This window comes from Erigeron canadensis, chromosome 4 (assembly GCF_010389155.1).
Source record: "Erigeron canadensis isolate Cc75 chromosome 4, C_canadensis_v1, whole genome shotgun sequence".
In the NCBI taxonomy this organism is placed as follows: domain Eukaryota; kingdom Viridiplantae; phylum Streptophyta; class Magnoliopsida; order Asterales; family Asteraceae; genus Erigeron; species Erigeron canadensis.
In genome coordinates this window covers 25,299,906-25,323,099 of record NC_057764.1, presented here as the reverse complement: position 1 = coordinate 25,323,099, position 23,194 = coordinate 25,299,906, and the positions used below count along the sequence as shown (strand labels likewise).

Sequence of the window (23,194 nt, the reverse complement as noted above, 5' to 3'; positions counted from 1 at the left end):
CCTAGTACAAACATGACAACTAGCCCACCAACCTAGTACAGACATGACAACTAGCAGCCCAATGTGAAATCTAAAGCAAACTATTTAAACCAAGAAACAACAAATATGCATATTTATGGTGTAATAACATCTTGCACATGTTCTGTTTGGAGTTCGCATAGAATTGACATCTAAGTTGACCTTTTATACAAAACTCATACATCATAACACTCCTATGGACTACTAAAAGAGAAGTGAATATGACTTGTAGATTGATGTTTATAAGTTTTGCAACAGTTAGGTGCATTTACAAAAATGTAGACATGCACATCAGGAGAGCAAATGCATACGCGTACAAGAGAAAACAGGGTATTCACATGTCACAGTGTACTAACGAGTCCAACATTGTTCGATACTGTCATGACTACCAAAAAAACCTGAAGTATACGATTACCAATATATAAGATTACTAAATGTCATGCTTATTTCTTACTGATGTAGTATCATAAATTCACAAAGTAACCTATTACAAGAAAATTTAACATACGAAACATATATCATTGACAAATTGAGACACTAATATACTAAGTTTACATTATCTTTGCTTTCATACATTTCATTGTAATTTGTATTATCTTTTGCTTTCATCCATTTCCTTCTTGTTCTAACAACTATTACTTCAACAAAAAAAATTGAAACCGAACAAGGAACTAGAAAGCTTGTGCATTGATGCATACAATAGCTTTCTGATGAATAACTTACATGACACAAAAAGATTAGATCTAAAGAAAATACCTATAACTGTAGCGTGTTAAGACGACGAAGGTAATGTCCAAAGAGGTTTTGTGGCGACTAGAATTCGCTCCCTCCCTTGTGATTCGGGTTCCTTGTCATGTGTAGTAGATTTCCATCTTACTGAACCAGCAATTCTATCTACTTTTGCAATAAACTCAGGGGAATCACGAACCACAACTGTTCCTTCGGGTCGCAATAATCGATCCATCTCCACCATGACATCCACGATATTACATCTGCAACAAAATTATCACCTGGTCAAACAAATGTTCGTACAGTTGTACCTAGTCATTTACCACCCCCCACCCCTTTCTTTTTTTTTGGTCGTACCTGGTGCACAACTTGACTATTTCAAACTTGAACGGTTAAGGAATGACATTTTCACCATTGTTCGATAGCAACATTGTGAACACATAACATATAGTTTTATAAACATCATGACATGCTGACATTTAAATGAAGAGGTCGTTACATGTAGTAAGCAGTAGAAAATTACCTGTTCTTGCCGGTAATTGGATCCTTTATAAGGGATTCAAGTGCAACTACATGAATAAAGTCATAAGTTCGAGGGTAACTTGAAAAAGGTTCGCACCTGGAAACATTGCAAAAGTAATATAAAGTTGTGTCAGGGACTCCGGATATAAAATTAACAATAACTTTAAATCACAAGCAAGCTACAATGAATATTTAATGGATAATGTATCCATAAGCAATCTAAGTTAAGCAAAGACAGCCACATAAAAACATCTAGCGTTAGGCCACCCAATTTTCATCCAGTTTCTTCTAAATTGGACCAAAACATTGCAAGGAATCTGTTTTATGAACAAAGTACACCAAACTTTATCTTTGAATATTAAGATAAGAAAATGTCTTAGACCTATAATAAGCTTACGCCACAACATCACTTTCATCCCACAAAACATACCCTTCCATGTATGTGAAACTCTTACAGATATCTCATTCTTTTTACCGGCAATTATATCAATCTATGACTAAAATAACTTCACTAATCTCTCTAGCACTTTGTAGCATCAATCCTATATGCTGAAGTATATTCTTCTAAGACATCACTATATAAATGTTATTCATGTGATCTATTTCAATAATCATGAGCCCAGCCCTCTTGTCCATTACTGCTTTAGTTTCATGACAAATCCTAACTTAATCTCAAGGATTGATACTGAAGTGACGATCAACAATATGCACAACGTCATTTTAACTTATAGCTTAGTATTAAATACCCCAACTATCGCTCAGGGAAAAAGTGACCTTTGGTGTAGTCATATGTTAATATGACATGAATCCCATATGCTCTCACACTAGTACTAATCCATCATACATATTATAGACAACAAATTGGTTGGATAAGTGGTTAATACCCTTGCCTCTGGAGACAGAGGTCAAGGGTTCTATGCCTTGCAAGGCTGGAGGTCTTTTTCTATCTTAGATAGAACCCGCAAGCAGCCTCTCTACACCGTCGAGGTAGGGGTAAGGCTGTCTACATCTTAACCTCCCCCATACACCATAGAGGTATTGGGACCCAAAACCCGTGGAAGATGGCATTGAGTGCTTACTTACTAACTTTTTACAAACTAAAGATAGCAAATTTGACCCGTTTAATGAATGGAACCCACTAGGTTGTATCTAAACTTAAGATCGGTCAAAATAAAGATTTAGGGGTGGTTCATATAAGTTTAACAGGTTGAAAGTCACCCAAAGTTCATCTTACAACCTTCTAATTCGTTCCTATTTATATATACTTACATTGTTATTGTAACAATGATGTTTTCTAATCATAATTAACACAAAAATTATTAGCAAAAGAAACATCAGATATGAGGGGAAAAAATGATCAACCGCCATTACGTTTTGACCCATACTACATAGTCTGTTTCAACTTCAACCTGTTCTCACCTTTTAACCCATCCACCCATCTACCAACACTAGTACATATCCATATCCGCATAACCATTTGCCCATACTTCCCCAAACTCTCCTCTGCACCCTAACCTTGGACAACCCCAATCAATGATATGTAACCCACTAACTCGTATTTAGTCGGTACCATTTGTATTCCCATGAGTTATTTAATCAAGAACATAGCCTTAATAGTAAATCTACCAAGCAAATATCTTTGATTCTACTTAATTAGCACTTACGCAAAAAATTATTGACTCTGACTGATGATTCTAATGAAGTACAAAGGAGAAATAACTTACCAATCATGATAAACACCAATAAGCCCTCTATCATAAATAACACCTAAAGTCGAAGGTTTACGGTTTGTGACAACATTCATCACCCACAGAGGATCTGATGTCAATGCAGCAGCAAAACCACCAAAAAATGCATTCATATCCATCACATTTCGTACTGCAGGAGTCCCAAGCTTCAAGTTTAATGAGTTTTTATAGTAAAAAATTCTCCTTTCCCAACGACGTGTGTCGGCATCAAATACATCATTTCCATTTTTAATGATGGTGGCTCGTGATGGAGCTACTTTTAGTCTTTGTGGCCATTTTGGAATTGCACCAACAGCAAAATCTCCTTTGATAGAATATGTCTGGCTCACACACTTCTTCAATTTCACATACCTGCATATCAACAATATATTTTCAAGTTTCACAAAATTAAATAGATCAGAGGTGAAAATTTCAACCCATTTACTTGTGACTAAGTGAATTTGGGTAGTCTTTTCTCTGAAACGGGTAAAAAGAACCTAGATAAAGAAGGGAACAAGTGAAACATGTTGCAAGTTGTTCAAGTCTATTTTTAATAAAACAAAATTTCCTGAATTGTTTCATCTGTAAATTTAGATTATAAATGTAATAGAATTCTTTGTATGATCATAATTTAGTAGTATATTATATTATATTCAAGGTAGTTTAAAAACAAACAAAAACATTTCAGCTGATTTCGACCCATTCCAAGAAGGTACCCGCTTCAACCCGCCGTCTTGCCACCTCCTACATAAAACTAAAAACCATCCAAAGCAAAAATATTTAGATCACAAACCATGCAGAACTTGGGTCATCAGACTTGTCACACAATTCGAGCCCGAGTTCGTTTTGATTCTGGAGACATGAGTCACCAACAGGCTTTTTCCAGATAACGGTGTTCCCATCCACAACAATTAGTTCATAGCATAATGCTCTAGCCACTGCCTGGAGATCAGCCCATTCTTTATCTTGTTTAGCCCACTGTACCGGAGGACCCGAGATTACTAAATACCCACCAGGGCGAAGTAATCGATCAACTTCCATAAAATATGTTGCATCTGGAATGTGAATACTCCTACTGTTAGATAGATATACATGAGATCGCTTATAAATAATAAGGAACTAGTTGAAGTGCACTCACTATATGCCGTAAAAGGAATTAAACAACGAGAGCAATGCATCAAGTCAAATGAGGATGCAGGAAAAGGAAGTCTGCGAGTGCCAAGCATCAAAACAAATGCGGGTATTCCTCTTTCCAAAGCAAATTGTATTTGAGATTTATGTGAATCTCTTGGAGCAAAAGAGAGCGTCAAAATGCCTTCATCTAGCAGATGACCTCCAAAACTAGCAACCTGACAAAATATCATATCATAGATGTTTGAAAACCTATCTTGAGTAAGGTAATAAAACAGATCATGATATTCTATTATCTTGTTTGGTTGGCACATAGAAATGGGATAATTTTTCATGAAATATTTTCATAGACTTTTCATACCATATGTAAAGACAATGTGTAATTTATCTTTACTTTATACATTATTTGATTAACTTTATGGTACTCTCTATATGTAGAAATGAATAAATAATACAAACTGAACATAATAAATGTTCATTGAAACCTCATTTTAGATTATTAAGATAATAATAAAAAACTGTTTTCTAGTTAAATAATAAAATACTCAGTTATGTAAGCTTTTGAATATTTTATAAGAATTTGTTTTATTTAACAAAAAAGGACCCATTTTCATTCTAATGGTTGGATCATTCGCTTTCTGAAACCGTTACACTATACTATACATCTAGCAGTTCTGATGAAGAAAAGAGTAATATAATCCAAAACTTCTTAATCTTACCCCGCATCCCATATCAAGAGCCGTCCTTAGGACCCCACCGGAAATAGGGATATACTGCTTAAGTTTCGCAATATATTGTGTGGCTCCATCTGGAAACATAGTACCGCCACCAGGAAATATGAAGTACGGACCATCTCTTTTCATCCATCCTTGATGACCTTTCCTATCGGCAATTTTATTATATGGCATGTTTTCGTGCCATATCTGCATACAAAGAGAAAAAAGACTTCGCGATTATAAGCCATGTGTTTGTATACCCTTAATCATACTTCAGAAAAAAAAGGCAAGTACTTGAGATGTGAAACGAAGTTTCAAGGTGTGGTAATGCATGCTAGTGGTTAAGATTGCATTTAGGATGGAAAACAAACGAGTTGTCAAGACACATTTGAACGACAATAAGATAGTAAGTAGTCGACACCCGACACAATACCCAATTAGCTTATGGGTAAAGCTAAAAAGTCATTCTTGATGTATGCATTTACCCAAACAGCTTTTACAGAATGCTCCTAACTCTACCTTTTGGATCTTAAGTTAGTTTGGACGGCTGAGATCCGATAATAACTAATTGCCATACCGATCCATCAAAAACAAACACCCCTATCACTTAACCTATCAAATTAACCAACATAATAACTTAAAAAGCAGCTACCTTTCTACACCTATAAAACACAAATACTGAAATCCAACTAAAATGTATATATATATATAGATACAGAGAGAGAATAAACCTTGTGTAAGGATTCGGGCCATTGAATGGGGACATGATAACCGACAGGAATCGGAACCAAACAAAGAGGAGTATCATCAACATTAGGACAATGTCGTTCCCTATAATAATTCATTTCTCTACTCAACTGACTATTCCTCATCGGATCTTCACACGGCATATAATCCACATCACCATTCTTATTATCATTATTATTCTTATCCGTACTAGTACAATAATCGATGAGTTGAGGTGGGTGTTGTTTGGACTCGATTAACGAAACAAGACCGAGTCTTTGTTTGGGATCGGACCGGAGCAACGACTGAGCACCGGAGGCGGCTAAAGAGTCGCCTAAAGGAGTGAAGATGAGAAGGAAGAAAAGGATGACGATTGAGAAAAAGATTGTGGAGATTAAGTCGAGGAGTTGGTATTTACGTGGTGGTGATGACGGGCGGTGTTTTGGTGTTGATGGGGAAGTTAGATTTATGTGCCCCATTTTTTATGATTATGATTTGATTGAATTTTTGTGAGGGAGATCTGGTTGGTTATGAGTCTTAGATTTGATTTGGTTTGGTTTTGAGGGTGTGAAAAGGAGACAGTGAGAGGAAGGAGGAGCAGAGTAATAAACAAATAAAACTGTTTTCTTTTTTTCATATATATAGATATATTCTTTTATCTTTTTTTATATGATATGATATGATTTTGCGAGTCAATACTACTCATTTTATAACTTATCAAACAAAAATACATAACTTTTAGCAAAGAGAATTAACTCGTATTTCACGAACTAATAAAAATTTCTTTCAAATAATGTACGATTAATCTATTCTTCTAGTCCAATGGATGCCAAACTTTATGCACCGATAGATTAAAAGAAAATGGATGATAGTATGAGTAATTAAAACCGGTTATTGAATACCAATAAAGATATATGCTTTCAACGGGGTTCGAATAAACAAGATGGTTAAAAAGGTGGTGAGTGAATAAAATATATCACCTACTCTAACTTATTTAAAATGATCATGTGTTTTCATTTATGATAGCGTATTAGTGTCTCACAATATTCAAATTTTTAAATAAAGTAAAATTATAGTTCGGGTGTTGCTTTATCATATCTCTCTTTATATCTCTCCTACCTAATGCTCAAGTATTAGTTATCTTATATCCATTAACTATCTCTTGTAATCAACAAAAACCTTTTGATTTAGTTTTTCCATCTAATAAAACAAAACCCATTTTTCATACATATCTGAAAGAAATATAGTATATAATTACGATGAAAGAAGGATGAGGGGTTGACAAGTGATGACAATCGACATGGGTTCTGCCAAAATATGTATCATCAATAGATTGGTTCCCATCCAATGGATCTCAAACTTTATGCAAAGATAAATTAAAAGAAAATAGATGGTAGCATGAGTAGTTAAAGGGGTCATCAAATATCAATAAAAAAAATATATGCTTTAAACGGGGTTCAAAGTACACAAGATGGTCAAAATGTAGTGAGTGAATAAAATACAAAAATCTACCGTAACATATTTAAGATGATCATGTGTTTTCATTTATGCTAGCGTGCTAGTCTTCTACAATATTCAAATCTTATAATAAAATAAAGTACAAAAATAGTTCAGGTATTGTAAATGATTTTATTGTAAATGTACTTTCAATTGATAAATATATTTACGATCAAAGTCGGAAAAAAAAAAGAATTGACTAGTCAAAATTGAACAATTAAAATGGCACGGGGAGTATGTAATGATTTGTATATTAAATACAGTAATTGATCAAGTTTTGTGAAAGTGTAAAGCTAAAGTTAATGGTGCAATTAGTCAATTACATGACTATATATTTGTTTATTTTATTTTATACCAAGTAGTTTTTTTTTGGTAATGGCTAATGCAGATGCATATATGCTAATGGTTAATGCAGATACATACTGCGGACTAAAATGCCAGAATATGACATACACCTCTAACCGCAACTTACATACAGAGTATCAAAAATACAAAAACAATCACTCTTGTGAGTTGTGACATTGTCCCTGAAGTCATAAAACCATCAATCAATCAATGCACCTATTTTCAATCTCCTGAATCACAATGACCTTCAACAATGATTTCTACGGCAGGGGATGCACGTGGGGACCGTAATAGAGTTCTTAATATCAGCATCTCTTCATCTTTGGTAACTTCATCACTCAGGTATATGATCACGTTCTTCAGCACACATTGAATGCTTCAAATAAACTGCTTCAAATAAACAAACTCTCCAATCTTGAGTTCATTCAGATTCTCTAACCAAATATCCGAATAATCTTCAAGTGTAAAGAATTGCATCCGTAATGTCTCGAGAGATGGGTCATGATATATCTATATGAAAATGTCAAAAACTTCCTTGTGTTAGTGTATTTTGGAAGTTATGAATTTGATACTAATAGGACATATGCTTAGATTTATAGTATTTACCTCTAGCCTAAGTTTTTCCAAGTTTGGGGAGCTTCTAATTACAAAAAAAACAAAAAAAAAAACAAAGGGTAACGCATAGTCATCAATGAAAAACAGATCCTCAATATACAAGAATTTGAGGTGGACTAATGTAGTTGGCAGCATTTTTGGAATTCCGTCTTCAGCAAAGCTCTTGAACCATAACCAAAACATATAAAGATTAAAAAAAGACGTTTATTTTACTCTGAGTTGAATCAATCATATTATATATGTGGATATATATTACCCGAATCATCCAAAACAAAATAGATAGATGCTCAATCACTGGTAAACACTGAAGTAGATCGGATATACTGGAATTGTCATCATTAGTAATCCCTCCATCATCTAAAAACTACAAAAAGTTACAATATCAATGCATAAATTATGAAAGTTTATAAGAATTGATAATTTAAAAGAGAATCGATCATTAGTAAGAAATTACTAGAAACAATCTCTTAAGTAATGGACAACTGGATAGGAGATGTCAAAGTGCTTTAGCAGAGATGCTTACAGGTCTCAAGTGTAAGGCTGTAAGGCTACGAAATCCATTGAATATTGGCTGATGATAAGGGAGAACTCGTGTATAGGACCCTGGTGTAGCAAGAGAACTTGGTATATAGCATGGAAAAATTTGAACCTCTTGGGAATAGATGGTTGATTCTCATCCGTTGATACTTGAAACATATTCTCATTAAACTTAAGTTTGGGAACGCTGGCCCACTTGTACCTAGCTCCATTCTCTCGAGAGGATACATGTCCTTGCTGCCTCTTGAATCGGGTAAAGACGACATAGGATGTCTTCTATTATGGGTGAAGGAAGGTTGCTGTATCTATCCAAATCCAAACGTTGGGCTTTCATATCTGAAAATTCTTGTTGCACCAGCAGTCCAGCACAGCAGCACTATATAATGCTTGCAAAACAAATCAGTTTCAAAATATTCATTCTCTTCCATTCTCGAATCTACGTCTATATACATAATAGTTGAGTGCTTGGAAATTTATCCGACTTTAATCACTAGATCAGCAACGTACTTTTCCTTTTATACATGGTTTCACATTAAACTTTTTTTTATTAATGTCTATGTCCCACAAACTTCTAAAATAGCAAAATTAATTTATACATGGTTACAAGTTAAATTTTTTTTTTTTTTTGATGTATATGCCCCACAAACTTTTAATATTTGTACATGGTTCATACGTGGTCAAGGTCAACCACTTTTTTTATTGGTTCAACCATGTATGAACCATATACAAATATTAAAAGTTTGTTAGGCATATACATAAAAAAAAAGTCAATGTTCAACAATGTATAAAAATTATAAGTTTGTGGGACATAGACATAATAAACAAAAGGTTCAAGGTGCAACTAATGTATAAAAGGAAAAGTATTTTTGTGAATGGTGATCGGATGATTAAACCCTCGAGGCCCCGCCTATAACATAAAATTTATAATATGTATCTAACTTTAAATGTCATTATTGTATGTAATCGATGGTATTTTGTTCGAGGTGACATACATTTCAACAAAAAAATATAACAACTGAGAATACATGTACATTTGATGTACATTTCAATATATATATATATATATATATATATATATATATATATATATATTACTAAACCTTATGTATATCATAAAACAATTAGAAAATGCTAAGCAAGTCTAAGGTGTTGTCTGATTGAATATCTGCAAGTTTAATAAAGAAGATTGTTTGTTTTGTAAACAAAAGACTATTGTTGCAACTTTGAACTTTGTAAAAGGAACTGAACAACAAATTTATACTCTAGCTTAATCTGATCACCTTTTTTAAAAACAAATAAGATCCCCAATTCATGTCTTTTTCCTACTGATTAGATACAAAGACTTACAAACTAATTCTTTAAATATGTAAATTTAAAAGCTTTAACAAAAACATGATAGAAAATTAAAATTAAAAATGAATCCAAGAACTTTTCAAAAAAAAAAAAAAAAAAAATGAATCTAAGATTATAACTTCACTAAACATAATCACAACCATGTTTTAATTAGGTAAAAATTGCAACCAGAAAATAAAAGAAAATCGAAATCAAAGACAAACCTGGGATGGGTGCGCAAAGGGTGGTCGACGAATATTATCATGGCCCGCGAAGGAAAGAATGGTTGGCCGGTGAAGTGGGCTTGCCGTAGAAGAGGCTGGCCGGCGGCTGTGAAGAAGTGGATTGGGGTCTGGGGAGGGGAGTAGTGGGAAAAAGGGAACGCGAGTTTATTTTTGTTTGTTTTTTTTTTCGCGCGCTTAGCCGATAAAGAAATTGTGTAGTATATTTTTAGGAAATAATATTTTTTTAGCAAGGGTTAGTTGGTTATTGCCTCAAACAAGTGAAATTTAAGCGGATAATATGTTAGAGGTTGTAAATCGAAGGCACCCCTAGAGACCAAGGGTGCGATAACACGCATCACACGCATCTGAAGAAGTAAATGTCCGAAACCATGAGGAATTGAGATTTGATCCTTGGTCTCCAAGCCAACATCTGCTCCGAAAAAACCCCAAAAGGGCCCCAAGTGACCACTTGATCTAAGGCCAAGTGGTTATTTTTTTTAGAAAATAATATATCCTCTTAATTACTATGTAGTCCTCTTAAAAATTCTATCAACTATCAAATAATTATGACATATAACAAAATCAATTATTTAGATTATGAAAAAGTGTTAGTGGAATATACAGATTTAAAAGTTTTTACAAGAATCTTTAGAAAAAATTTTAGAAGATTAATCATTATTCTCTATTTTTTAATGGATAAAGATTCTTAAAAGTTAAAACTAACTATAAAGTTGGATTGATTTTGACATTTGGATTAAAATCAAATGTCAAGATCTAAATATCAATTTTTGATCTTGACCATTTTTAATCCAAAGGTCAAAATTCACAACTTTATTAATAAAGTTACCTAGAACTTCAAAGGATCTTAATCTTTTTTTAATCCATTATACATACCCATTGAGTCTATCCTACTACTGTATAAAACTTTAAAAAAATCTTAATAATTTAATTCATAATTATCAAGATTTTAAAAATTTTATTCCATCGGCACACCATTTAATCTTGTACTGAAATGTATAAGGAATGTTGTCTCAAATTCTACTCAAGTTTGGATTTGGATACGAAATTTGGGAATATGAGTTGGGAACCACTAAGAGTGGTCTTATAATTTTTTTTTTATTTAATAAAAATAATAGTTCAGAACTTAATCATTCAGTCAAATGTTATGTTTTTTTTTTTTAAATAATAAACAAAAATAACTGTCAATTACCTATATTTTACTTAATACATATAGACATTCTTAATCTATTCAACCACTTAATACACTCAGCACTTAATAACTAAAAAAAGAAACGGGCCCTAAGACAATTCATTTCAGGGCTCAAGGTAAATGGAGATCATCAAACATACAAAAACAATCACTCTTGCGACTTGTGACATTTTCCTGAAGTCATAAAACCATCAATGTACCTATTTTCAATCTTCTGAATCACAAAGACCTTCCACAATGACTTCTACCATAGGCGATGCACGTGGGGAGCGTAATAGAGTTCTTAATATCAGAATCTCTTCATCTTTCGTAACTTCATCACTCAAGTATATGGTCACGTTCTTCAGCACAGGCGACTTGGCCAAGATAAGCTTCACTAACTCCATTGAATGCTTCATGTAAACAAAATCTCCAATCTTGAATTCGTTCAGATTCTCTAACCAAATATCTGAATAATCTTCAAGTGTAAGGAATTGCATCTCTGATGTCTCAGATGGGTCATGATAATACATCTACATGAGATGTCAAAATATTACTTATGTCAGTATATTTTGGAAGAAAAAAAAAATAATCGTAATCGAAGATATGCTTAGATTATGGTGTATTGGTGTTTACCTTTAGCCTAAGTATTTCCAAGTTTGGGGAGCTTCTAATTACAAAAACAACAAAGGGTAACGCATATCTATTAAGGAAAAACAGTTCCTCTATATAGCAGAATTTGAGGTGGACTAATGGAGCTGGAAGCCTTTTTGGAATTCCGTCTTCAACAATGCCCTTGAACCATAGCCAAAACATAAAGATTAAAAAGAGTGATTTATTTTACTCTTGGTCGAATCAATCATACTATATGAAAAGGGTAAATGGGTGGGGACCCCCTGGTCCCATGGGTGGATATATAAATATTACCGGAACGATCCAATACAAAACAGATAGATGCTCGACCACTGTTAAACTCTGAAGTAGCTTGCTTATAGTGGAATTGTCATCATTAGTGATACTGCAATCATCTACAAACTACAAGTTACAATATCAAAGGATAAATTATGAAAGTTTATAAGGATGATATTTTAAAAGAGAATCGATCATTAGTAAGAACTTACTAGAAACAATCTTTTCAATAATGGACAACTGGATAGAAGATGTTGAAGTGTTTTAGCAGAGATTCTTACAAGTCTCAAACATAAGGTTGTAAGATTACAAAATCCATTGAATATTGGCCGATGATCAAGTTGACACGAAAAAAGACATAGGTAGGTTAACTGATGCAATGAGAATATAGACAAGGGTAACCTATAATCAGCATGACCAGTAAACTGAAGTGTTAGTTTCTTGAGAGCATTGTTCCTTGACAAAGTGATAATTATGTGATCAATTTCTATGCAAGTGTTATCTGCGTCCATGATAAGGGTGAACTCGTGTATAGGACCCTGGTGTAGTAAGAGAACTTGGTATATAGTATGTAAAAATTAGAACTTCGTAGATGGTTGATTCTCATCAGTTGATACTTCAAACATATACTCATTAAACTTAAGTTTGGGAACGTTGGCCCACTTATACCTCCATTCTCTCGAGAGAATACATGTCCTTGCTGCCTCTTGAATCGGGTCAAGACGGCATAGGATGTCTTCTATTATTGGTGAAGGAAGGTTGCTGATTCTATTTAAATCCAAACGTTGGGTTTTCATCTCTGGATATTCTTGTTGCACCAACACTATATAATGTTTGCAAAAAACAAATCAGTTTCAAGGTATTCATTCTCTTCCATTTTGGAACTTACGTCTAAATACACAAGAGTTGAGTTCTTGGAAATGTATCCAACTATAACATGAAATTTATGATAGCAGTATATAATGGTATTATTGTTGATGTGACAACTTACATGTATGTCGCCTCAAATATATAACACATGGTAATGGTACATGATGTGTCATATTTTATACCATTTTCCACGTGATTTTAGAACCAATTATTCGTCATTTTGATAGTTTTATATCCAACTTTCGATGCTTTGAAGGTGTGTTAAGTGTTTTCAGGTTGGAAATTGATTAGACGAATGAATTGGTCGATTTTGATGAGTTATGGAAGAAATGGGAGAAGGATTCGGGTGAAATCAAACGAAAGACGAAGAAAACGAAATCTGGAAGTTGTAACTGCCGTTACTATAGTAACGGCCGTTATAGAGGTGATTTGTGGTTTCTCCTGTAACTGGCAGTTAGTAATGTAACGACCGTTAGAATTTAACTAGCGAGTAACGGTCGTTACTGGGGTAACGCCCGTTAGTGATCTAGTACAATGGTAACGCCAGTTAGCCCACTAACGGCCGTTACACACGTATTTTGTATAAAGGTTCAGTTAGGGTTCTGCACTTGGGACGAATCTTGGGCATAATTTTTAGAGTTTTCTCATAGTTTTAAAAACCTTGGAGCAAACAAGTGGTTAGGGTTTTACATATTTTCAGCATTGGATTGTAATTATCATTGCTACCGGATTTTCGTCAATCATTTGGTATAATATGATTTCTTCTCTATTTGTTTGTTCTTGTGTTTTTAATATGAGTAGCTAAACCCTTAGCACCCGCTTGGGTAGTAAGCATGTCATAGGGTCGAATTAATGTTGCTTGTGAATGTTGAACAAGGTTTGTATGTTTAATCGAAGATCCACATTTATTTGGATTTAATTATTGTTTTCAACTTTTATATTAATTGATTGATAAATGTAATTAGAAGTTCGGGAGAAATCTATGTCATTATCAATTGATTTATGAAATGGTTAATCGGTCTATAATTAACTTAAAATCGTTGGAGTTCGGGAGAAATCAACGATAAATATTTTAAACAATTAAATTCATTTCGAGTGTGTAAACGCTTATGATAGAGGGATCTGATTAAGTGAATAAGCAGTTCGGGAGAAAGCTTTTAAAAGATTAAGTCATAAAATCAACTCAGGTATTTAATGCTTAACTGTTTAGAGTAGAAATTAAGTGCGGGAGCAATAATTATATTTTGAGCAGTTAAAGTTCCAAGTATAACGGGAGTTCATCTTGTCTACATTTTGAGTCGTTCAACAAATGCAAGTAACAGTTAGACCCGATGATTGGCATGTGAGCTGATCCAAGTAGGTGTTCCTTTTAAATAAGTGTTAAGATTCAACCAATCAAATACTCTTTTGCGATTAATCCTACGGGATTACTGACTTTCTTCACTAACTTTTGCAAGGTGACAATTCGGTCACAAAACCCCCCTTTTAAGCTGAATCATTTTATTCTAACAATTGCTTATCAAGTCCTTGTGTTCGACCTCGGTTTACCAAGTCAACTATATTGCATACGAACGGGTACACTGCCCGCAAGTGTGTAGTAGTCAGTAGCTACGTATTTTGTGTTCATTAATTTAAGACTAGAAAATACACATCAGTACACATTTGATGCATATAATAGATTCAGGGCTAAATATAGATATATTACCAAACGTTATGTATATGCATACAAAAAGCCTAATGAAACAATTAGAAAACGCTAATGGATAGCAAGTTGAAGGTGTTGTTTGTATTCACAGACATAAAATTTCTGCAGTCTGATTCCATATCTGAAAATGAAGATACGGTCCGAAGGTCTGCAAGCTTAATATAAAAGATTGTTTGTTTTGTACTTTTGTAAAGGGATAAATACCTCGGAATGTAAGTAACTATGATCAAATGTATATAGTAGAAATAAACTAAGGTTTTGAACATTGTATGTTGACAATTTGATAAATTATCCAAATCGTGTAGCATCGTATATTTGGCAACCTATATGAGCTGCCACGTGCAAGTTTTTTATTGGTCAGTTACATGATTTGAACATTTTTACCAAATTGTCAACATACAATGTTCAAAATCTTAGTTCATTTCTACCATATACATTTGGTCATAGTTAGTTATATTCTGGGTTACTTATCCCTTTTAGCTATTGATGTTACTTTGAATTTTTTGTGAAAGAAATTGAACCAACAAATTTATATTCTTGATTAATCTGAGCACATCTTTTAAAAACAAATAAGATCCCCATTCATGTCTTTTTCCTGATTAAATACACACTTATAAACTACGAGTAATTCTTTAAATATATAAATTAAAAAGCTTTAACAAAAACATGATAGAAAATTACAATCAAAATGAAACCAAGATTATAACTTTACTATACATAATCACAGCCATGTTTTATAAAGGTAAAAATTACAACAAAAAAAGAAACTAGGAAAATCGAAATCAAAGACAAACCTGGGATGGTTGCGCAAAAGGGTTGTGAGTGAATGGTATGACCGGAGAAGGGTTGGCCGGCGAAGTGGGCTTGCCGTAGAAGACGCTGGCCGGCGGCTATGAAGAAGGGGGTCGTGGCCTTGTGGGAGTGAAGTAGTGGGAGAAGGGGAGCGCGAGTTTTCCCTTTTTTTATATATTTTTTTCGCGCGCTTGATGTTAAAAAGATATGTTAGAGAAGTTTTAAAACAAAGGTCCTTTTTCTGGGAAAAAAAAACATAACAAGGGTCTTTTAACATATGTTTTTTATATACCCTAGTCCATCCTAAATTCCTAATATTAAATAAATCTTTCAAGTTCTTAATATTTGTATATTAAACTTCTATCAAAAAAATATTTTAATATACATATAATACTAGTGCTCAGGCACGTCCATTGGACAAGTAGTTTTAAGATATATAAATCTTATAACAATTGTGAAACAAAAAGTATATAACTAATATCACAATTTAAGAAATACAAAAGCTAAAGAAGAAACATATGAAAATTAACACCATATAAATATTAATTTCAGTTTATCTTTTTTTTTTTCAACTTTAGTTAATTAAAAAGAGAAACAAAACGTGGATGACCAATATCACAAACTTAATTAATACGAAAGCTAAAGATATGAAAATTAACTCCATATAAATATTGATTCAAGTTGACCTTTTTTTCCAACTTTAGTTAAATAAAAAGATTAACAACAAAGTAGATAGATAACAATAATAATAATAAGACTTTTTTATAAGATTTTTTTTATTAAAGGTTGGTCATTTTTTATTAATAAATATTAAGAAATAAAGAATTAATGAGGAGAGAGTATTAGGCTAAAGAAGGGGGATTAGGGGTGTCAAGTGTACCCCAACCCCCTCTTTAAGTTATATTATAGATAGATATATTGAGATTTTTAAGGTTTTATTTGATTTGAGACACCATTCAAGTTTGTACTAAAATTTATAAGGGCTTTTACAAAATGCCAAAGCATACTGGACACGTCAGCAAACTGTTCCAACATACTAAACTAATATACTGAACCCATTTTATCTCCAACCAAACATATTGAAATTCAGTTTGCCCACAATTCATGGTCAAAGAATCTATATTTGCTTTTGAATGGTCAAAGGGTAAAGACAAAATCATAGGTCCACAATTCAGTATGTTAACAATATGCCACCATGTATATTGTGCATGAGCATACTGCAGCACCAATGGAAGCTTATTGAAATCCCAATATGCATACTGTCATCATAAAAGCCATTGGAGATGGCCTAAGGAATGGTGCCTCGATTTTTGCTCAAGTTTGTATCTGGATACCAAGTTTCGGGAGATGAGTTGGGTATTGCTAAGACAATTCATTTCAGGGCAAGAGGTAAATGGAGACATTGCAATGCTGCTTATTTTGGTTTTCTTGTTTAAAGGGAGGAACTCGCGGAAATAACTTTGTATAATTGTTTGCATAAGGGAACTCGGGATGACACTGTTTCAGTGCAGGTTAGTTTGGGAATTCTGGACAAAGATTTATGCGAACGAAGATCATTAGAGTAATCAAAGTAAGTTGCTGACATATACAACCCAATGCTTAGAATCGTGCACAAGATGATTTCATATAAAATTCTTTGACATATTTGCATGACAAAATGTATTCGGATAATTTGTGGCGAGTGAGCCGGTTTTTCTATGGTCCCCCTTGCAAATTTATACTAGCTGGAACAACGAATCTGAAATGGTTAGGGTCCTTTTGTTAGAAGTATTTTTTAAAATTTGGATTGTGATGGTGATGGGGCAAATCGTATGTGTCACTTGTAAGTCACCAGTGGATAATGGAAATGCAGTTGATGAGCCAGAAAGACATTTGATTGATGTCAGATTTCAAATTTAACAAGTTGCTCATGAGGAGAAAATGCCGGACCAGCAACGACAGCCTGGGGGCTGGGGCGTCCAGAGGATGATAAAACAAATGAGTACGAAAAAAATCTTAATAAACTTTCGGAAAGATTACCGTTAGAGAAAGCTCTTGATTTTACACATTTTACAGGCTTACAGCTAGGGAGTTGGGCATATAAGTTGAATGTATAGAAGCTCAGATTTCAGATTTACATATTTGTTGACTTTTGCAACACTCGTTATGTGTATGGCAGAATTAGACACACATCAATCAATCATTTACCATTCCTATTTATACAAGTCAAGCAAAGATTTAGAATCACAACTGAGCACCCTAATTCAAAAACTGAAAGAGATATACGAAAAACCTGGGAAATTCGCCATCATCCACAAGACATTAATGAAAAAGGCTGCAAATTCAATCTAGATATATTAACAGCACTTTTGGCCCAAGTGATCATGAAACACATAAAGTCTTATCCAAGAACCCCCAAAATACCTCTCTCTGGTTTCTTTACAGCATTAACATGACCAAACAAAAGAACCCTAAAAACCAAACATGAACTTCCCTTTTTCTTAAAATATTTCTCCAAAAGAACATGATGATTGACTGTAATCTTAGCTTTTAAATCTTCCTTAATTGCTTAAGGTTATAATCATGCTTGAGAAGATTTGCCCTCACCAACATAGCCCTAACATCTCGATCAAATTCAACCCCAGTTTGCAAAACTCGCTGAAAAGTAGCTTTTCTTTGATCCGCATGACGCGCATACAGAACCTTGTTGTGGGAATCAATTCTTGCCTGCAAGGAGAACGGTTCACATGTTTAATAGACATTCTAATATACATGATTCTTGAAAGTTAGTGTTAAGATATTTTAGGCATGATTCGTTATTCTAACCATCATACTTGCCAATTAAGAAGTTAAATATGGTGATATCTTATGGCATTTTTACAAGAATGGAGGTTAGTTTTCGGCCAAAGAACAAGTAGTTTACTTCAAGGTTGACGACGCTCCAAGTTTTGATACCGGAATCAGATGCTCCAACTTTGGCTTAAATCAAGTAGCAATGACCAAAAAAATTGGAACCAAGGACAAAAGGGTCGAAATTTATAATAGCACAATATAAGATAAACAATGGAATATCTATTATCTGTTTTGCTTTCCAGAGTTCGGTTTTGCACTTAGCCAACACAGTATTTTCAAATACTGTTAAGCTCCTACAAGATCCACCGCTTAAATTAGAGGCGAGTATTGTTAAGCTCAACCCAAAGTCAAACTTTTAATGCATACAACATTCTATCGTTTTCTGTTTAATTTATTTTTATCAACATTGCCTTTCTCGAAAAAAGAAAAGAAAGTGCGCCTATTATTATTTGTTTCCTGCAGATATCCGAGCGTGACTAATGGCAACTTGACTCTGTAAGACTACTAAAGAACAAGAACAACTACAATGATGTCCAAATTTTAATTTCCAAATGCACACCCTAATATTTCGTTATGAAAGTTGTTGGCAGGTGAAATAGCCGCTTTTTTTGCCACCAAGCTCAAGATTGATGTAACAAGTATCAATTGATAGTTCAACATTATAACTTGATTTTAAGTTACAAAAGAGTACCTGTATTTGGTTGTCTGTGATTAAACCCTCGAGTTCTTTTTGTAGCCCGGATACAGAAGTTTTAAAAGCGTCAGCCATCATGTTCAGATCAACAGATACGAATGGATGAGTGTACTGGATGAGGGCTTTGTTACGGATTCTAACGTACAGTGCGTCCACATGGTCATGCAAATGAATATCAAGCATCAGGTTCGCCTTAAGATTCACGAGGTATTGTAAACACGAAGCATAGCGGCTGCAAAAATTAAGCAAAGTGATACTTAAGAACATAAGAAAACTAAAAAAAATTGAAACTAGAAAACTACCACAACCTTAAGTTAATATTTATACATGTTAACTAAAAAAATACAAATTATATCTAGATCTTATAGAGTTATATGCATTACACATGCAATAGTAGAATGATATAGGTAACAGTGTTCATACAAACTAAAAGCAACATACAAACAACCCCCTGGGATTCGTAAAGTCTCCCAAGCCACTAGGTGTACCTCCAAGCCTATCTTTCTACCTCCTTCTATTCCATTTTGATAAAACTCCAGACCCCTTACCCAGCTAATAGAGTAATGAAAGCTTTTGTACTTGAAAAAAGTTGGTGTTTCTTCATAAAACACTCATAGAGCTCCATATTTTACAGCCTACATCTATACTTATTGTTACTTTACACATTTTATATTGAACCTTTAGTCCTTTAGGCACCAAATTATTATATACGCACCCTCCTTTATTAAAATATGAACACTTAAATTAATATACACAATACCATCAGCTCAAATTATAATAATTCATAGCTTAGCAATCGATATCCCATAGTTCACAAACCCTAAAATCAACTTTTAAATTTCCATTGTAAAGATAAAAAAGAATATTATAAGAACATTGAGTACACTGGATCAGAAAAATTGAAGAAAGTCACAAATGAGTGGAATAAGTGGGTGAACCCCGGTCCAATCCAAAACATTCGGCTTCAATTTCGTATTGACCTATTTCAACCTAAACCCCTTAACCCAGCAGACCATTTAGCCCCCTCTAGAGCGCAACTTATAACACAAACCTTGAATAGAAATCATGTATAAGTTCCCTCACTTCCGGCACCAACTCCAAGAAGTTACGAAAGTTAATATTGTCTATGACTTTTGCCTGTGAATCGAGAATAATCCATTAGAGTTGCATATATCCAGAATCAAGTATATTATATATATCAATATTAAGTAGTCAATAGTATAGTAATAAGCTGTTAAAAATATTGCCTTTAGCTCTGCACGGTCAAAACTTGCAAGAGCACAAAGTCCACCATAAGTCGCAACATCTTGAGGTGCAATAACTTCTGAGTAGTTGTTTCCCAACTCTGGAGACGTTTCCAGGAACTGTGAACACACCAAATCAGCTTGGATATTAAATTGCAGTTAGTACTGATAAAGGGCACAATATAATACATACTGTGAGTCTATTTGTTTTTCTCTTAAATTCATTTTCAACAAACGAGCTATTGTAAATCAGGAATAGTATAAAAGGCAGCTTTTAAAGGTAGACTCAGTTTCAGACCCCCAATGATCAGAAGGGTGAACGTATAACTGTATAATTGTGTAAATGTGCAATTAATAATATTATTAGAACTTTTGATAAAAGAAACCTTCCGGGCAGCAATCTTGTATTTCTTAGCCTCCAACTGAGCCAGTCCAGAAGCACAATTTAACTTTGCAATGGTGATGGAATCAACCTCATTTTTGTCGTTTTTGTCAGTCTTTTCGATTTTGTTTTGCTCTGCTTTACTGACATAGCTTACTACATGAGCAAACTGGCCCATCTCAATACTGACCAAAATGGCATTCAAACACATATGTATGATGTGCTTTACAGTGGTGCAATAATCACGGGTGCGTACGTAATTCTTAAATGCATCTCCAAGTGCACCATGAGCATAGTAGAAGTCTCCAAAGTCATTGTATCCCATCCTTATACTTTCTTTAATCAGATTTGTCTGTAACAATAAACAAGGGGTAGTCAAGGGCACAATAACATAAGCACCATCATGTGGACCATTATAAGTTATACATCATGGTGTTAACTGATTCTTGTATCATACTGTATATTTTAATAAGCACACTCCAAAAACCGAGTCCTGTCAACGTTGCAATTAATGCACTCACTTTTTAAACTTATAACTTACGCATCATGTTGTGAACCCCTCATTATGCCCTTAATATCAATTAAGCAGGAAATGCATGGCAGCAAAAGCCACTATAATTTTAAGTTAGTTTTTCCATCCTATCTAGGCCCTAGGGCGTATCTACAATAAACTTATAAAAAACAATAGTCACTGTACCTTCATATAACTTCACTCACATAGTCACATTTAGATTCCATGTCAACTACAGGTTAGAATTTCTGTATTCTCGTAAATTCCATAAAAATCCTAGGATCCTAAGTTCAAATTGTCAAAAGAAACACCAAAAATAGCAAAAATGTTTGAAATTTGTATACACAAATATTCTACTTTAAACCCAGCTATGCATCAAACTTGACTATTTGCTATTGTACGTATCTGACCTCTAAAAACTATATACCTACACCAGTTTTGGTAACATCGCAACTTATATATCTGTCATACCAGAAAAAACACTGCTTACGTTACAGATACTTACAATAGAAGTTCCATACCTACGATAATATGAAGCTTGGCTTAAGTAAAATACATACAACAGATTTTCAAGTATAGTTAACATTGAAAGTTGGTTGTAAAATCCCTAGGCGGTGTTCGAGAAGCTGTCTACCTTGTAAAGAGTAACCGGCTACATCAGGGAGTTCCCGGATTGGAATTTTCATGTATAAATTCGAATATATATATGTATGCCATATTCATACAAACCTAAAAAATAAGTTTAAAAACATCAACACAACTGTTTAAAAACTTAAAACCGATTTCAACCAAAGTTTTGACCAAATTAACACCGAGTTTCAACCAACCTCACCTCGCAGCCAATTTTTAACACCACTTAATTTTAAAAACACTATTAAAAGTACCTAAAATCTATAAACACATAAGATTAAAAGCTATAAAAATCATAACATCAATAAATCCAAACCTAATAACAGCTAAACCAAAAAAAATATACATATATACATACAAATACTGATATAAAAAATATAAGGATATACATATACATATATAGATATAGAGATAGGGATATAGATATATATACTCTGTAAGCATTAAGTTCATTCTCAAGCTTCTCTTTCCTGTGATCAGCTTTTCTATCAACAGAATCCATCCACTTAAAATCATTACCATATTTTTCACCTAACCTTCCATCTATCTTCTTAACAACTTCTCTAAACAACTGCGTGTTTTCGCCTTTCTTAATCTCATCATACGCCATCCTCAGTGCTTCTAATTCCATCGCCACATTCGTGTTCTTACACTTTTCCGCTATGAACATTAGCCTCGATATCTTCGTACGGCCGCTGTATAACGCCGCGTACGCTTCGATATCCAGCTGTTCGCTGCCGCTTATTATCCGTCGCTGCTGTTGTTGCTGCTGCGATGAATCGTCGTCGTCGTCGCCGTTTGTGTAGATCTCGTCTGTCATGTTTAGTGCAGATTCTTGTTCTGCTTCCATTGATTTGTTGAGGATATTTTATTTTTATTGTTACTTCTTTTTTTTTTCGGTTAGGGTTTTGGATTTTAATTGGGAATATTTTAGGGTGAGAATCTGTATGTATGTAAAGAGGATTTGTATGTATAGGTTTTTCGTGTGTATGACAAAACGGTGTCGTTTCAAATTGGGCTAGTTTTGGGTTTGGGCAAAGGATTATCAATTTTTTCTAGGTGGTTTTTCTTTTGTTGTTGTGAACTTGTGATGTATATTAAATTAAAGTATCAAGTAAGGGACTGGATAATTTTTTGAACTTACTGTATAAGTTACTAAAATATATTTGTGTTAGATTCAACAAAATATGTGGTATGAATATCACTTCTCATTAAGTAATACTAATTGTTTTATTGATTGTTTTGTTATGAATTAGTAAAGTTTATTGGGACGTTTGCTCAATTAAAATTATTTATTTAAAGGTTTTGAAAATTTAT

General features: G+C 33.7%; 2 protein-coding genes and 2 pseudogenes across 2 annotated transcripts; all 4 read right to left on the bottom strand.

Annotated features, from left to right (window-relative positions):
* Positions 1 to 516: 516 nt before the first annotated feature.
* On the bottom strand, positions 517 to 6,180 carry LOC122596626 (probable pectin methyltransferase QUA3). The gene is made up of 7 exons (XM_043769236.1): positions 5,575 to 6,180; positions 4,847 to 5,050; positions 4,135 to 4,345; positions 3,790 to 4,051; positions 2,994 to 3,368; positions 1,271 to 1,366; positions 517 to 1,010 (listed from the first exon to the last, which is right to left on the bottom strand). Exons 1-7 carry the CDS (start codon positions 6,046 to 6,048, stop codon positions 791 to 793), a joined length of 1,842 nt encoding a protein of 613 aa, XP_043625171.1. The 5' UTR covers positions 6,049 to 6,180; the 3' UTR covers positions 517 to 790.
* A 1,452-nt stretch (positions 6,181 to 7,632) lies between these two features.
* Positions 7,633 to 8,897, bottom strand: LOC122597229 (annotated as a pseudogene).
* A 2,638-nt stretch (positions 8,898 to 11,535) lies between these two features.
* On the bottom strand, positions 11,536 to 13,014 carry LOC122597228 (annotated as a pseudogene).
* Positions 13,015 to 17,885: 4,871 nt separating this feature from the next.
* On the bottom strand, positions 17,886 to 22,824 carry LOC122596174 (COP9 signalosome complex subunit 1). Its single transcript, XM_043768705.1, has 6 exons — positions 22,311 to 22,824; positions 20,741 to 21,088; positions 20,358 to 20,474; positions 20,162 to 20,247; positions 19,108 to 19,342; positions 17,886 to 18,290 (listed from the first exon to the last, which is right to left on the bottom strand). Exons 1-6 carry the CDS (start codon positions 22,725 to 22,727, stop codon positions 18,114 to 18,116), a joined length of 1,380 nt encoding a protein of 459 aa, XP_043624640.1. The 5' UTR covers positions 22,728 to 22,824; the 3' UTR covers positions 17,886 to 18,113.
* Positions 22,825 to 23,194: the final 370 nt, after the last annotated feature.

Coding starts and splice junctions, on each gene's coding strand:
- LOC122596174 (XM_043768705.1), bottom strand. CDS start 22,727: ATGGAAGCAGAACAAGAATCTGCACTAAACATGACAGACGAGATCTAC. Junction 21,089..22,310: donor ATGAACTTAATGCTTACAGA/GTATATATATCT, acceptor TTATTGTTACAG/ACAAATCTGATTAAAGAAAG. Junction 20,248..20,357: donor TTGACCGTGCAGAGCTAAAG/GCAATATTTTTA, acceptor CTCGATTCACAG/GCAAAAGTCATAGACAATAT.
- LOC122596626 (XM_043769236.1), bottom strand. CDS start 6,048: ATGGGGCACATAAATCTAACTTCCCCATCAACACCAAAACACCGCCCG. Junction 4,052..4,134: donor AATTCCTTTTACGGCATATA/GTGAGTGCACTT, acceptor TTCACATTCCAG/ATGCAACATATTTTATGGAA. Junction 1,367..2,993: donor ATTGGTGTTTATCATGATTG/GTAAGTTATTTC, acceptor CAATGTTTCCAG/GTGCGAACCTTTTTCAAGTT.